The 15145-nt window shown below is 54.4% G+C and overlaps 1 protein-coding gene across 3 annotated transcripts; it reads left to right on the forward strand.

Annotated features, from left to right (window-relative positions):
- Nucleotides 1-807: 807 nt before the first annotated feature.
- Nucleotides 808-8892, forward strand: ZFAND2A (zinc finger AN1-type containing 2A). 3 transcript variants are annotated; one of them, XM_029222348.1, is made up of 7 exons: nt 808-1005; nt 2214-2312; nt 2771-2865; nt 4484-4615; nt 7066-7217; nt 7923-8006; nt 8351-8892. In XM_029222348.1, exons 2-7 carry the CDS (start codon nt 2258-2260, stop codon nt 8367-8369), a joined length of 537 nt encoding a protein of 178 aa, XP_029078181.1. In that variant the 5' UTR covers nt 808-1005; nt 2214-2257; the 3' UTR covers nt 8370-8892. The 3 variants fall into 3 exon arrangements, with proteins under 3 accessions (XP_029078181.1, XP_029078183.1, XP_029078182.1); XM_029222350.1 differs by lacking the exon at nt 808-1005 and adding an exon at nt 1048-1622; XM_029222349.1 differs by lacking the exon at nt 808-1005 and having other exon boundaries at nt 1048-2312.
- Nucleotides 8893-15145: the final 6253 nt, after the last annotated feature.

A 15145-nucleotide genomic window follows, 5' to 3' on the forward strand; every position in this document is an offset into this window, starting at 1 on the left:
ACGTGGATGTACACTGCCTGAGAGTCACGTTATATGAATGAAAGTCTGTGATCTTTAATAAAAACTGTCGGGCTCCTGGAGCACAGAGGAAAGAGACATCAACGACACGGTTGGCAGAAACCTAAACGGGGTCTGCGGGTCGGACCTTAACATAGTGTCACCACTGATTTTCCGTGCCGGGTGGCTGGAGTGGTCACGTAGGGAGTATTGGGGGCGGCAGGGGGGGAGGTGATGGGGCATCATGTCCACGCCACGCTCTCACGTGGTCCAGAACAAGGGTAAGGAAAATGCGCACATACACGTACACACACACGGTCGATCCTTCATGGCTGTGGTTTCCACATCTGTGAACTTGCCCACCCGCTAAAGTTCATCTGTAACTGCAAAATCAGTGCCTGTGTGCGTGAGCCGGCTGGACGCACTTCCAGCGGAGCCTCGCGCCGGGTACCGGCCGCCCGCGCCCCCAGCCTCCGTGGCGCCCAGCGCGGGGTATCCTCCCCCCGCACCCCGGCCCAGCCCGCCCTGACTCAGCGCCCCGCTCCGGGTGCCGGCCCAGTGCGCCTGCGCAGAGATGCCTCGCCCTGACTCCTCAGCCCGAGAAGCCGCCAGACTGTTCGAGAAGAGGCGAGGAGTGGGCGGGCCGACGGGGCCGCGGAGGGCGCGATTGGTCGGCCTAGCGGTGACGTCTAGGGGCGCGCCGGGAATGCCTGGCCGCGGAGGGCGCGATTGGTCGGCTCGCCGGAGACGTCGTCGGGGGCGCGCCGGGGACGCCCGGAGGGCGTGGCTCTCTGAGACGGCGGCTGCGAATAAATGGCCGGGAGGTCCTGGCGGCGCGATGCTGGGCTCTCCCGCGGACTCGGACCGACCTCGGCCGTCGCTCGGATCCTGTTTTCTTCGTCCCTTTGGCCTTGTCCCCCGCGGCTGACCGCGGACAGGGAGACAGCTCTTGGTCTCTGCCACCTTCCGCTCCCCTCTGCGGCTGCCCAGGCCTCAGACGAGGGCCAGGTACGGGGTCGGCCTGGGGGTGCCGGGCGGGGCTCGGACGGGGCCGCGAACCTCGGACTGGCAGGGCGTTAGTGTCCTAGCAGAACGGGGCTCTCACACCGCGGCTGCGGCGCCGAGAGCGCGACCACGTCGGGATTGAGTTCGGCTTCTCGTCGGTCCTCGATCGATTGATTCCCGAACGTCCGCTGGGTGTTGCTGATCCAGGATGGGCAGACCCGACCTGGGCCCTGCGCTTCGCGGAGCCGAGAGTAGGGAACGAAGCCGCAGTGGGAAGCCGAGCGAGTGGGTCCTGGGAAAGGAATTACAGAGTAGAGGAAACGCGATTTGGGTGGGGCCAGGTGAGGGTGTTAGGAAAGGCCCCGAGCGACGCTTTAAACCGGGCCCTGAGGGCATGAGCGGATGTCAGCTGTGGCCAGAGTATCCCAGGCCTCCCGGCAGCGGGAGAGCTGATGGGCAGGTCCGGAAAAGGCCCCGGGGACGTGAATTCTGGGAGGGACAAGAGTTTTGAGAGGTTTGGTGGGTGCCAGATCACGGAGGGGCCCCTGTGAGGCGTGCCGTGGACTTCAGTTTTCTCTCAAGTGCAGTGGCATCACCGTTTGTCCACCTGTTTTCCACTGGTGAGTTAACGACTTCCCCTTCCCCTGGTCAACTCCAGGTTGATTGTCATTAAGGAATAAATTCTGAGTAAAACTCAATGCATAAGGGAGTTAAAGACAGCAACAGGGGACTGAGTCGAGTGTCCCCAGGATAGTGTAGCTAAGTAACGTGACTTAGCACCTGGTAACAGAGTTCTGTTTGTCAAGTATATTCAGTAGATGAAATTGCGATTTAAAGTTCACCGAGGCTGTAACTTTCCCTAGTAGCTGTGTAGTTGAATATGGGACATCCCTGTCAATATGGGTCAAAATATGGATTAATGAAAACTTAAATTCGGGTTGAGCTTGATAAACTAGGAATTAAAAGAACTGAAAAGAAATCTGTCTGCGAAGGGGTTTGATTCTGAAGGAGCTTGTACTTACGCTAAACCTCCCATTTTCTGTTCGCTGAAAGACAAGAATTTGTGACACTTAGGCCCCTGCGGGAGCCCAGATGACTTGGGCATTTAATGCTCCCTACATGTTTACTTATATCAGCTGTGCGATATAAACCCTGGTGACTGAAATTCGGACCATCCTTGCTTTCCTTCTAATTATTTCTAATTCTTGCAGGTGACATTTCACTCTGTCATCTGTGTTTTGGACATTTTCTCATAATGGAGTTCCCTGATTTGGGGAAGCATTGTTCAGAAAAAACTTGCAAGCAGCTAGGTAAGCACTTCTAGGAGAGCGTTAACGGGAAATGGGTGTCTCGTCATCTATTTGGGAGAAGAACTGGCCACTGTCTTCATTAGCTGTTGTTCTTGGGCCTTGGCCTTTCCGGCTTTTCAGTAATGAGATGCTGGCCTGAGTTTTTGGTTCTGTACAGCTAGGTACAAGGCTGGCTGCCAGCACCGAGTGGATTTAAATGCTCTGCTTAAATACGTGGCACCCCGTGAGGTGGGGTCTCTTTGGAAAGGATAGCTATGCCGGTTCTTCAGTGTTGCTGGCATTGTCAAATTCATGGCCCCCAATTTTTTTCTCATGTGGTACCTCGAGGATGTATTTGATAGGCATAATATGAACTCAGCAAAGGTAAATACCTGTTTAATATGATCTATGATTCTTCTGTTCTAGTCTTTCAAACACTTTACTGTTTTTTGTGTGTTTTTTGTTCTTTTTTTTTTTAGATTTTCTTCCGTTAGAATGTGATGCATGTAAACAAGATTTCTGTAAAGATCATTTTACCTATGCTGCACATAAGTGTCCCTTTGCATTCAAGAAGGTAATTGGTCGTACTTCATTCTAAAGATTCTCATCCTCGCTCTCCAAAGCTGCGCTGCCCAAGATAGTGGACACTAGCCACATGTAGATGAAACCTAATTAAAATTAAATAAATCTTAAAAGTCCTGTTTCTCAGTGACGCCAGCCACGTTTCAGGTTTTCGGGAGCCGTGTGTGGACAGAGCAGATGTGGAGCTTTTCCGTCGTTGCAGGAAGCTCTGGATGGCACAGCTCTAAAGCAACAGATTATTTTCCTGGAATCAAATTGTTGTACCTAAACCTTCCGAGCTTACTTTACATGTTAAAACAGTTCCTTTTATTCAACACGCAAGGAAAAACAGCTCTGTCTTCACGGGGCACAAGAAACGCAGTGCAGCGCTTGATGGGGGCTCTGAGCTGGGCAGAATTGTAAATGCTTGCTTGTCTGGGTAACTTTGCAGCCTTGGCATCCTCCCTGGGTGATTCAGACAGTTCATGGTGGAAGCTGGAAGATGGCTGTAAGGAAACAGACTTGCCTAAGTCCAGAGGTTTAAGACCGTGGTTATTGACTTTTCAGGTGGTCCCAGCCTGAACTCACTTTGTTTTGGGTGCTTCAGGGAGCATTTTCGTGAGCTCTTCAGTCAGCGCTCTGCTGCTTCCCCAGGGTGGCAGTTAGAAGTGCGGGTGACAGTGCTACACCCTTTGACCAGTGTCGGCTGGGGTCTGGCCCTTTGCTGATTCATGGGGGCGGGGGAGGGTGACTCATGTTCACCCGGCACCGATGACCAGGCCAAACTACCTGGTCTGTTGCCTTGACCTTCCTGTGTCCCTGGATAGGGAGAGTCTGCCTAGAGGTGACTGAATGATGCTTTATTTCTTAACTTGGCCAACTTGCCAGCTGCAGGAGCACCCCTGGGTGGCTTTCCAGCTCAGTTCCCAGACAGCTGGCATTGCGATTCTGTGATTACCTGTTACTCGTCCACATGTCACTTCAGTGTTCTTGAGCTAAATTAGCTCAGCTCCTGCCCTGGCCCAGAGGGATTTTAACCATGCTGGGCGTTCCCTCCAGAGCCCCCCAGTGCTGGGCTTGGATGGTGGTTCTGAGCCTGAGAGCTCAGCCTGGCCACGTGCGCCCTTGACTGATGAGCTAGTCTGCCTGCGTGGCCGCGGCGGAAGCTACAAGGAGCATCGGGGAGGCCGTTGGCCGGCGAAGGAGCTGAGGCTCTTCACGGCTGGTGTTTCTTCCTGGCAGCCCCACCCTCGAGGTGTTTGGGCAGCTTCACTGCTCACTACACGGTGCTGGACAGATAGCCCTGCCGCCCTGAGACTGTCCTTCTGGATCGGTTCACCAGCTGCCTTCGGGGGCTGCACTTGACCTCTGTCTCAGGGTCATTTCTGCGGGTGGTTAATAGTCTTGTTTCTTCAGTTCTCCTGGGTTCCGCTTCAGGCAACTGTCTTCAAGCCCTAGGGATGCCTTGCTGCCGATCCCCTGTGCCAACCACACTCTCCTCTCGTGGGGGGCAGATGTCAGTGTTTGTACTCTGTTTGCTTTTCAGTGTGCTGTACCACTGTGCCTTTGTGTGTGTGTGTGAGGTTTGATTGTCTGAATCTGGAATATCATCTTATATTTGTTATTTTTAGGATGTTCAGGTCCCAGTGTGCCCACTTTGTAACAGCCCCATCCCAGTAAAAACGGGAGAGGTCCCAGACGTGGTGGTCGGTGAGCACATGGATGGAGCTTGTAAACACCACCCCGGGAAGAAGAAAGAGAAGGTGAGGACAGAGTCTGTGTCAGCCCTCTGGGGGCTGGTTTCTCCTCAGAGGAAAGAAGGTCAGTTATCCAACGAGGCTAATTAGTTTTAATAGTTTTTGTACAGAATAAAACCCTAACAGTTGATCAGTGTTTTCCTGGATTGTGAACAGGGTGGGTTTTTACAGTCATATGAGCATATTTCCTAAACGTTAGGGCCTATGTTAGGACTTGCTTTCGTTACAGGAATTCCTCCCAAGATGGAAGGTTAATGTGGTTTTCTAGAATCCTTCTGTTAGTGTGTGGTTTCTCCCAAGCTCCGCCTGGGAAATGTCAGGGATGTAAAATCAAACATGGGCGTTCCTGCTCTGGTCGTCTTGGTGCTCGTTCTGAAGTCCCGCGTCTGTCCGTTTGGAGTCGGCTGTGGTGGAAGGAGCGGCCACCTGCCTCTCCTTAAATACGTGGTACCACGTACTTAAGCAGAGCGTTGAAATCCAGCTCGCGTTTGTCTCGTTCACCCTGTAGTGCTGGGTGACCCCGGTCCCCGCGGTGCGCCGGCCGCTGGGCTCCGGCGCCTTCGCTGCGGCACCCTCGCTGCGGCGCCCTCGCTGCGGCGCCCTCGCTGCGGCACCCTCGCTGCGGCTCGCCTGGGTGTTCGCTGGCGTCGGGGGTTTTCCCGCTTCTGCTGCTGCTCAGGGAGTTCCCGTGAGGGGCCAGCTGTCCTCCTTGTCCCCGGGTGTGGCAGCTTCCGCCTGGCTGACGCTGTCGCCGTCTCCTCTGGACTCTCGCTCCATGGGGCTGGACCTCCCGGGCCGGCCTCCTTTTTCCCCTCAAGTTCCCTTTTCTCTGTGTGACCCACGTGCAGGTGGTCTTTCCTACGTCGTGGTCCGTCGTCCCCATGCGCCAGGTCCGCAGCTGACCGCGCGCGTGCGCCGGGGACAGAGCGGCTCTGCCGTGCGGGCAGGGGTCCTCCCAGACGCGCGGCCTCCTCCCGGGCCCCGCGTCACCCGCGCTGCCTCTGCTGCTGTCGATTTCTGAGCCTTTGGGGATTCTGTGTCACACATACGCTGCTTCTTGACCCTCCCTGCCGGCTCATAGTTCAGCTTTTTCATGTATGCTGAGTCCATTACTGCTCGTCCACGTGCTTTTTCTAAAATCTTGTGGCTGTTTTGGGCTTCCCTGGCGGTCCAGTGGTTAAGACTCTGCGCTTCCACTGCAGGGGGCTCTATCCCCTGGTCAGGGAACTAAGATCCCGCATGCCGCGTGGCACAGGCAAAAAAAAAAAAAAAAAAAGAAATTAAAATCTTGTGGCTGTTTTCTTTTTTCTTTTGCCCTTTGGGGTTCATCCATCCTTTTTCAGAACATCTCTTTGTGGTCACTTTTATAGAACTTCAGGCAGCATCGGAGCCGCCACCTGTGGTCACTTCTCCATCCTCAACTAGAGTCCAAGGAGACTCGGGTTGGACATGGCCCGTGGCAGCTGGTCCACTCCTCGGACTGGAGACTCTCGGAGCCCTGCACGCGTCCCCAGGCCCAGCCCAGCACTGCACGCTCCCTGGGGCCTCCGGGTTTATTTGGGTGGTTTCCCTAGGATGCGGGCTGCGCTGCCCCCTGCTGTCTTGGCCTTTAGAGCTTATCTCCAGGGCACTGGCTTCTGACCACCTTACCTCACGGTTTCTATATGTTACACTAAATACAGAACAAATGCAATTATGACAAATAACCTGGAACAGGAGAGGGTGAAGTCTGTCCCTGAACTTCCGCCCCAGACCCTCTGATGGGAGCCCCCCCCCCCCCCCCCACCCCTTCCTGACCCGTCTCCTCCAGCCCGTTGCTGCTGCTCGTGCTTGCCGTGCCTCCGAGCCTTCCGGAAGCTTCGGTGACCAGGCCCTCCTCCCTCCTGGCTCCACCCGCGCTGCCCCTCCTCGTCTTCCGGGCCCCGCTGGCACGCACCCGGGTCACACGCCCTTCTTGGCCAGAGGGCTGCGCCCAGGCTGCCGGCCCCCCTCCTCCCTGACACTGTCACCCGCACAGAGTCGGAAGTGCCTGGGAGTTTATATCACCCCAAAGACCCCGCAGTAACTAACGGCTCTGCCAGCTCCCCTGCCCCTGACGGGACACAGCCTGTGCCAGCTCCCTCTAGGGCTGTGCGTCATGCCTCGTGCCTGGCCTCCTTCCCCCCGTCTTGTTCTTTTCCTGGAGTACCCCCCCAAGCATCTCACATGAGACCCCAACTTAAAATGCTGCTTTTGTATTTACCACTTGTTAAAACTTTTCTGTCTCCTAAACTAGTATTTCCTTGTTTACCTGACGGAAAGACATCTCAGTGAAACCCCGGTGCCTTCATTCTTCATTCTGTTTAGCTAAGGACCGTTTCTAGTTTAAATGCCGATGGTCTTATGGGGGGCGGGGGCTTGTCGAATGATTGCTCGGTGAGGCTGCTGGAACATTGAAGCAACTTGTACTTTCTCAGATTTTCACGTACCGCTGCTCGAAAGAGGGCTGCAGGCGGAAAGAGATGCTGCGGGTGGCTTGCGCCGAGTGTCGCGGCAGCTTCTGCATTCAGCACAGACACCCTCAGGACCACGGCTGCACCCGCGGAGGCCCCGCTGCCAGCACGGCGGGGTGAGGAGAGGCCCGGCTCGGCCTGCATGGCGTTGGGACAACCTGGACCCGTGCTGCGCGCTCAGCGCTTGGTGTTGAGCATTCGCTGTAGGGGTTTGGGTGGATGTGATCTTAATTAAAAGCCGATTCCAAATCGAAGGCGGATTCTAGTCGTCGTTTGCTGGGACTGCAGTTCTGGAGCCAGAAGTGCCTGCTCACCGTGTGGGGCCATGGGGAGGGTCTCCCCCGGCCTCCTCCTCGCGAGGGTGCTTCCCGTAGGCTCGGGGTTCTCTGGCTTGTGGACGCGTCACCCTGGCCTTCCACCTTCCTGTGGCGTTCTCCCTGTGCACGGTGCTGTCCAAGCGTCCCCTCTGCATGAGGACACTGGTCTGTGGGGTCAGCGCACTGTGAGCTCACCCTCCCTAACCTCCAGCGACCCTCCCTCCAAATAGGTCCTGGGTGTCGGACTCCACCCCACCTTCTGATGGGGGCAGTTCAGCCCCTTCACCGGTTATTTACAGGGAGAACCTTCCTCAGGTCGGTGGAAAGGTCTGCCCCCACCTTCCGTGGGTAGAAATGGAAGCCCGAGTCACCTGTCACTTCCACTCGGCCGTTTCTCGTGGTGTCTGTGCCCGAGCCGGGCTGGGGGGTGACCTCGTCCCTGCGTGCGTGGCTCTCGGCACCGGTGAGGGGTTGGCTGAGCTCTGACCTGACCCTTCTGCGCAGGTGCTTGGCAGCAAGGGACTCGGAACCTGGGCCGTCGGGGGCTTCATGCGAGGGGCCGGGCGGCTGGCTGGCTCGGCGCTTCAGGTACTGGTCGGGGGCGCGCGGTGTTGCTGCCCTTGTGTCGGGCGGGGCGGTTCTCTGTCCCGCCGGTGAGTGCTCAGCGGTTGTGGTACGGCTCATGACTGGCCACCTGGAGCTCCACGCTCCGTCACAGCTGGATGGGATGGAGCGGGACGCACGCCCGGCCTTGGGCTTTGTCAACCCCGGGTGCGCACGCAGGTCCCGCCCGCACCAGCACAGGGTGACGAGAGTAACACTTTGTAGCTGGTTTCTGAAGCACTGTGATTGGCGAATGTCTTTTGTACGATCACCCACTTGTAGTTAATCAAGACAAACCTAAGAACATAAGCTGTTTTCTTCTCTTTCAGGTGGAGAGTAAAGCGTTGATGTGACTGTATCTGTTCAAACTGGCCTCTTTCTGTACATGATTTGCACTTTGTGGATACTTTTATGCTCTAGCACTTCCATACTTCCCACCGCGAGCAGCTCTGCCCTGAGCTGAGCTGGTCAGGGGCTTCTGTCACTTAAACCACCGACAGTGGATCTCACTGTGTCTTCCTCACGCGGCATCTAGCTCCGGCACGGGGGCGGGACTGCACCTACCCTGTTAGGGGTCCTTGTCCAGAGGTGGCCCCCAGCCCACCGCTCCTGTTCGACTGAGAGAACAGCCTGTGACCCTCTGACTGCAAGCATTGGGGTGACACCGAGGGCTTTGGGGCCTGTCAGGAGCGCCGTCATCTCCTGGGACCTCAGGGAACCGGATGAAGAGACATGCCATCCCAGGCATAGCCCCGGGGCACCCAGCCATGCGCTCCAGACATCCCACTGCTTGCGGATTAACAAAAATCCAAGCAGTTTCTCTTCCTTGTTTGGTTTCATAGCCTCAAAATATAATGGTTGTGACCAGCTAGAGGGGTGGGATAGGGAGGGTGGGAGCGACGTGCAAGAGGGAGGGGATATGGGGCTATATGTATACACCTTGCTGATTCACTTTGTTGTATGGCAGCAGCTAACACACCATTGTAAAGCAATCATACTCCAATAACGATGTTTTACATATATATATATATATATATATATATATATATATAGTGGTTGGGGGGTGTATTCAGTTCCCATCCCACGGGTGGGTTATCCAGCTCTTTCTACGCCCTGTCCTGTTGGTGGCGTTAGATCTGGACCCGTGGTTGTCCAGGTGCACCAGAATCGTGCAGGGCCTGGTAGAGCAGTGCCACTGCCCCCCACCCCACCCCAGCGGAGTTCCTGACGCTGTGGGTCTGGGGACTACGTGGACGGAGCCCTTTCTGCGGTCCAGGGCCAGTGCAGCAGCCAGTGGCCGCTAGGGAGCACGTGGAGCCAGCGTCCAGCGTAGCCGCAGAGCTGTCACCTTCATTCAGTCATTAGGAAACCGTGTTGAGTATGTCAAGAACATGAATGTGTGAATCTGGTTTTTCAGCTGTAAATTTTATAAAATCTAAGTACAGATCAGGTCCTTCTCAAGTAAGGTTAATGTCCAAATTGAGACACTGGGTTTTGAAGTCAATGCCAAAAAAAAAGTGAAATATCTCATTGTTAAAAATATTTACAGGTCGAAATAGTATTTTGGATATGATGGATTAAATAAAACATTAAAGTGAGTTTTACCTGGTTTTGTTTTGTTTTTTAATTGTGGGTACTAGAAGTTTTAAAAGTAGGTAGATGGGGCCTTCCCTGGTGGCGCAGTGGTTGAGAGTCCACCTGCCGATGCGGGGGACACGGGTTCGTGCCCCAGTCCGGGAAGATCCCACATGCCGCGGAGCGGCTGGGCCCGTGAGCCATGGCCGCTGAGCCTGCGCGTCCGGAGTCTGTGCTCCGCAGCGGGAGGGGCCACGGCAGTGAGAGGCCCGCGTACCGCAAAAAAAAAAAAAAAAAAAGCGGGGCTGACGTCATACTTTTTAGCGCCATTCTTGATCATCCAAACTAAAGGACAAAAGACGTGCACGTTTTATCAGGAGTTATCAACTTGGGAGTCCACTCGTGTTTCCTAACTGCGATTGGAGCATTTAAGTGTATTTAAGAGCTTTCTGAGAAGTTCGTATTTTCCTTAAGGACCTGTGTGAATAGACACTGAAGTGGCGCAGAGGGTGAAAGGTCAGGAAAGCAGTCAAGGTCACAGGCATCCTTACGGCTGCTGCGTGGTCTCTCAGGACCTGGGCGTGTCATCGTTCCTCTGCCCGGCTGCTCAGAGAGGGTTTCCTGGACGGCCTTGCTGTGCGGGAGGGGACATGTTTCAGAGTTTGGTGGAAGGTGCCAAGTTGCCGTCCGGAAGTCATGCCAGCTTCCTCTCCATCAGTTTCCGCACACCCTCATCAGCTGTTTCATTGGCTTCGTTTTTTCTTAATGTGATGAAAACGTGGTGCTTTAAATGGGTACGTCTTACATTAGTAAAGTTGAGCATTTTCTGAGAATTGCCCATTCGAGGAGTTTAAGGGCGTCAGTGGGCGTGGCCGAGGGACCGGGAAGCCACAAGTGTATTTTAAATTTTCGTAGAGAGTGCTAACATGAGAAAGTTCAGAGAATTCCTTTGAGTGTCCCAAGTTTGCATGCATTTTTGAGAGAAGGCTTGGCAGGAAGTCGTGTGGTTTGTGGTCACCCGTCGGGCGGGAAGGGCTCACTTCCTTAGCTGCTGGGGCGCTTCAGTGGAAATGTTTGCAAGACGTGGGATGATGAGGTCGTGGCTCGGCCACTTGATGGGTGACCTTGAGCACGTTGTGTAACGTTGGCTGTAGTTTCTTCACCTACAAATGGCAGCCTCAGGTGGGATGGGGCGAGGCTAACAGGCACTCTAACAGGTGCCCCGAGGCACAGGGCTCTCCAGGTGTGCAGGCTCTGTCTAGGCCTCGGTGCCCGGCGGTGGGCCCACCACTGCCCTACTGGACGAGTGGGCGTCAGGTCGGCCTTTTCAGGGAGTCCATCGCGTCTCTGGAGAGGGTCTGGCTCGTGGGGAGGGAGAGCCAGGGAGCAGCTGAGCGTTTTCTCCCACTGGCTGGGGTCTTCACCCACGTGCGGCCGCGCCCTCCCTGCCGAGGCTGCGGTCCTGCCTCTCAGTTCCGAGCAGGGCGAGGGGCCAGGCTGCCTGCCCAGTGTCCAGTGACTGGTCCCCCGGCCGAGGTGGTGCGCGGCTGCAGTATCAGAAGTGCCCACAAGGTGTCACTAGAGGGCCTCCCGAGAACTGAGAGCTGGTGGACTAGGTAGGACCTTAGTTCTTGCCGGAAACTGGGCCCAGGATCCTGGGAAGGACAGACACGATCAGCCCGTCAGCCCCAAGTCAGTGTTTGCAGGTCATTCATGTTAAAAGTGATCGGGGGTGTTTTTAAATGTATCTTTAATCCGGCTTCCCCATTCATTCTTGGCAGTAATGCTATGACCAAATCTGAAAGGTAGGTTCTGAAATGAGTTCCTGAAATGTTCGTAGTTTTCCAAGTTTTAAGCTTGAGAATGAGGACCGTGGACATTTACTCACCTTTGCAAATGTTGTGAGGCGTGGTGTGTTTGGGGAAGGTGGTGAGAGGGAGACTAGTCTGACTTTTCTACTTGGTCTGGTGTCAACGTTCCCCAGATAAATGTTCATTCGTTTGCTTTATTTCACTGAAAGGCTGTAAGAACAGCAATCAGTTTGCTGTACGAGGTGAGTAGATGCCCTGGAAGAGCTGAGAGGAGAGCGTCGGTGCTGCAGGCGGGGTTAAATGTTGTGTGAAGAGCGTGTTTGCTGTTTGCCTCAGTTTCTTCTCCTTTGATTTCTCCCTCCCTGTCGTTAGGGCGTCTGGGGGCTCCCCTAAAACCCACGTTTGTAGAATTCACACACATCCCTATCTACGTGACGAGCCATCCTTAGAATGCGTTAAAAGCTAAGATCTTCTTGCGACAAATGCTACACAAATTACCTTTACAAATGGTCTTTTTCAAATCCCATGCCGACGGCAGAGCAGCTGGTTACTTTCACATTCTGGAGAGTTCTTTGTCGTTCTGAACTAAACTGAAGCTACTTGTACATTTATGCAGACATTGCCTGGAGAAAGAGCTATTAGCAAGGTCACTGTGCCCGTCACGGTCAAGGAGAAGCTTATGGGACCCCAGGGCAGAGGGAGAGCCGCCAGGCGTTGGCATACGCCGTGCCCAGTTGTAAATCACTTGCTGGGTGGTGATTGGCTGCCGTTAGCTGAGTGTTTGCTTCCTCACGTCCACCTAAGCTGTGCCACCTGCACTGCCCACCACAGACACGGGCCGGGCAGGCAGCCTGCTTCCCAGGAACCAATAGCCTTCATTCCCGCAAATGATAATCAGAAGATAGAATGGGGGGCTTCCCTGGTGGCGCAGTGGTTGAGAATCAGCCTGCCAATGCAGGAGACACGAGTTTGAGCCCTGGTCCCGGAAGTTCCCACGTGCCGCATCTACTGAAGCCCGTGCGTCTAGAGCCCTGCTCCGCAACAAGAGAAGCCACTGCAATGAGAAGCCCGCGCACCACAACAGAGACCCAACACAGCCAAAAATAGTAAATAAATAAAAATAAAATAAATTTATTTTAAAAAAAGATAGAATGGAAGAGAAAAATCCAATTTACAATGGCAATAAAGATTAAATACTTAGGGGGCTTCCCTGGTGGCGCAGTGGTTGAGAATCTGCCTGCTAATGCAGGGGACATGGGTTCGAGCCCTGGTCTGGGAGGATCCCACATGCCACGGAGCAAGTAGGCCCGTGAGCCACAACTACTGAGCCTGCGCGTCTGGAGCCCGTGCTCCGCAACAAGAGAGGCCGCAATAGTGAGAGGCCCGTGCACCGCGATGAAGAGTGGCCCCCGCTTGCCACAGCTAGAGAAAGCCCTCACACAGAAACGAAGACCCAACACAGCAAAAATAAATAAATAATTTCATTTCTTAACAAAAAAAAGATTAAATAGTTAGGAATAAACAAGATATATGCAAGACCTAGATGAGATAAAACTTTAAGACACTCATGAAAGACACAAAAGTAGACACAAATCCGTGGAAAAAAAGTCCTTGTTCTTAGGAAGAGTCAACCTTATAAGGTGTCTGTTTTGCCTAAATTAATTTTAAGTCTAAGATGATCCCAATAAAAATACCAACAGGCTGTTTTCTGGAACTAGACCAGTCAATACTCAAGTTTACAGGGAAAGTCAACGTGATAGGACAGCAAAGGCAGCCCTGGAAAGGGGGCCGTGAGGGCCCCTGTGGCCTCCGTGATCACGACAGTGTCCTGCTGGTGCAGGAGGCAGGAGGGAGCGCAGAGCCCGGCCAGGTGCGTCAGGACAGAGTGTGTGAGAGGAGGCCTGTCTCAGAGCACTGGGGCCAACATGGATTTTTTCAAAGTTGGTGTTGGTTCAACTGGACAGCCATTTAGAAAAAGGTAAAATTCGACATATACCTTACATCACCCACCAAAAAGGACTCATATCAGAAATCTGAATGTAAAAAATGAAACCAAGCCAGCCCTAGAAGAAAACACGGGTAGTCTCTCCGAACCTGGGTGTGGGAGGGCTTTCTCACTCAGGTTCAGAAGTCAGGTGAGGGGAAGGGAGGCCTTCACGGGATGCAGAATGCTCGCATCAGGAGATGGTGTTTGCAGTGCACATTGCCGATAAAGGTGGATTTCTCTAACACGTAAAGGACTGGAACATTGAGGGGGAAGGATCAGAAGCCAGATAGAACGATGGGTGAAGGACGTGAACTGACTGGAAAGGGTGGATCCTTAAAGGGGTGTCTGACCTCACACGCGTTGGGAGATGTGAACGGAAACCGCACTGGGTTCCTGTTCCTCAGGTTAGATTAGCAAACGTGCAAAGCTGAGCGGCTCTGCTGGCCAGGCTGGGAGGCGGCAGGCACTTCCACACCCTGCTGGTGGGGATGCCAGATGGCACAGCCGTTACAGAGGAAAAGTTGGCAAAACCTGGCAAAATGAATGTCTACGTAGTGGTCCCACTTCTAGGAACCCAACCTGGTTTACCACCAGCAATCTTCAGAGGCACGTGCACTGCAGCCTGGTTTACCGTTGCAGAATTGGAGACGATCTCCACGTTTGCCCTCACGTGGACAGTGGTTAAGTGACGGTGGCAGCCCCCCCCCCCCCCCGCCCCACGGGGCACTGTGAGGCCGTAGGAGAGGACGGAGAGGATGTTGGTAAACCGACCAAGATTTCCATGATGTACCGTTGGTGTAAAGGAGTGCGTAGCATGCTACTTTTTTGGGCAAGACAGAGGGGATAAATACCCAAATACCTGCTTACTTTTGCCGGGAGAAACACAGGATAAAGCAGAAACGAATGAAACTGGGTACCTGAGTCGGAGGTGGGGGAGGGAACGATACCCTCCGGTGACCTTTTTCTGTATTCAACAAAATCAACAAAGGCACAGAGGGCCGGAGGTGCCTAGAACTGGAGACAAACAGAAACAGATGAACACAGGTCTCTTTCACGTGAACAACAAAACCACATTAAAGGAGGAACAAACACTTTTTATTGTAAACACATAAAACTCACCACTCTAAACATCTTAAAGTGGGTAATTTAGCGCCATTTAGCACATTCACAATGTTGCAGCGCCACCACCACCATCTGGTTCCAGAACATTCTCAACCCCCAAAGGAGACCTTGTACCCGTTAGCCTTCGCTCCATTCTCCGCGTCCCCCCTGCCCCCGGCGGCCACCTCCGGTCTCCTTCTCGCCTCTGTGGATTCGCCTGTTCCGGACGCCTCCTAGGGACAGGATCATACTCTGTCTGGTCCTCAGGACTGGCTTTTTTGACGTTGTCACCCGTTCCTGGCTCATCCTCGGGGTGATGCGTAGCAGAAGGTCATGCCTTCCGTGTCCCAGTAACAGCCCGTCCGGTAGATGGGGCACGTTTCGTCCCTCCGTTCACCCGCTGGCGGGCGTCTGTGTGCACTCGCCCCTCCCCACGGGCACCGACGCCCTGAGGCACCACCGATTGGAGCAGGGCGTGGCCCGGAGCTGCTGGCTGGTGGACACAGGGTTGGAGTTGACACTGGTCCCAGTGACCTGACAGGGTCCAGGTGGTAAGTAGGGTCCTGGCCCGAGCCTGTCTCACGGTAGGTCCTGTGGCTGCACAGACCCCCTCGGGTCACCCGTCTCTAAATGCCGGTTGATGGGGGGAG

The sequence above is a fragment of the Monodon monoceros genome, unplaced genomic scaffold (genome assembly GCF_005190385.1).
Source record: "Monodon monoceros isolate NGI ecotype Baffin Bay Population unplaced genomic scaffold, NGI_Narwhal_1 Super_Scaffold_13, whole genome shotgun sequence".
Taxonomy (NCBI): Eukaryota; Metazoa; Chordata; class Mammalia; order Artiodactyla; family Monodontidae; genus Monodon; species Monodon monoceros.

Coding starts and splice junctions, on each gene's coding strand:
- ZFAND2A (XM_029222348.1), top strand. CDS start 2,258: ATGGAGTTCCCTGATTTGGGGAAGCATTGTTCAGAAAAAACTTGCAAG. Junction 2,313..2,770: donor AAAAACTTGCAAGCAGCTAG/GTAAGCACTTCT, acceptor TTTTTTTTTTAG/ATTTTCTTCCGTTAGAATGT. Junction 4,616..7,065: donor CCGGGAAGAAGAAAGAGAAG/GTGAGGACAGAG, acceptor GTACTTTCTCAG/ATTTTCACGTACCGCTGCTC.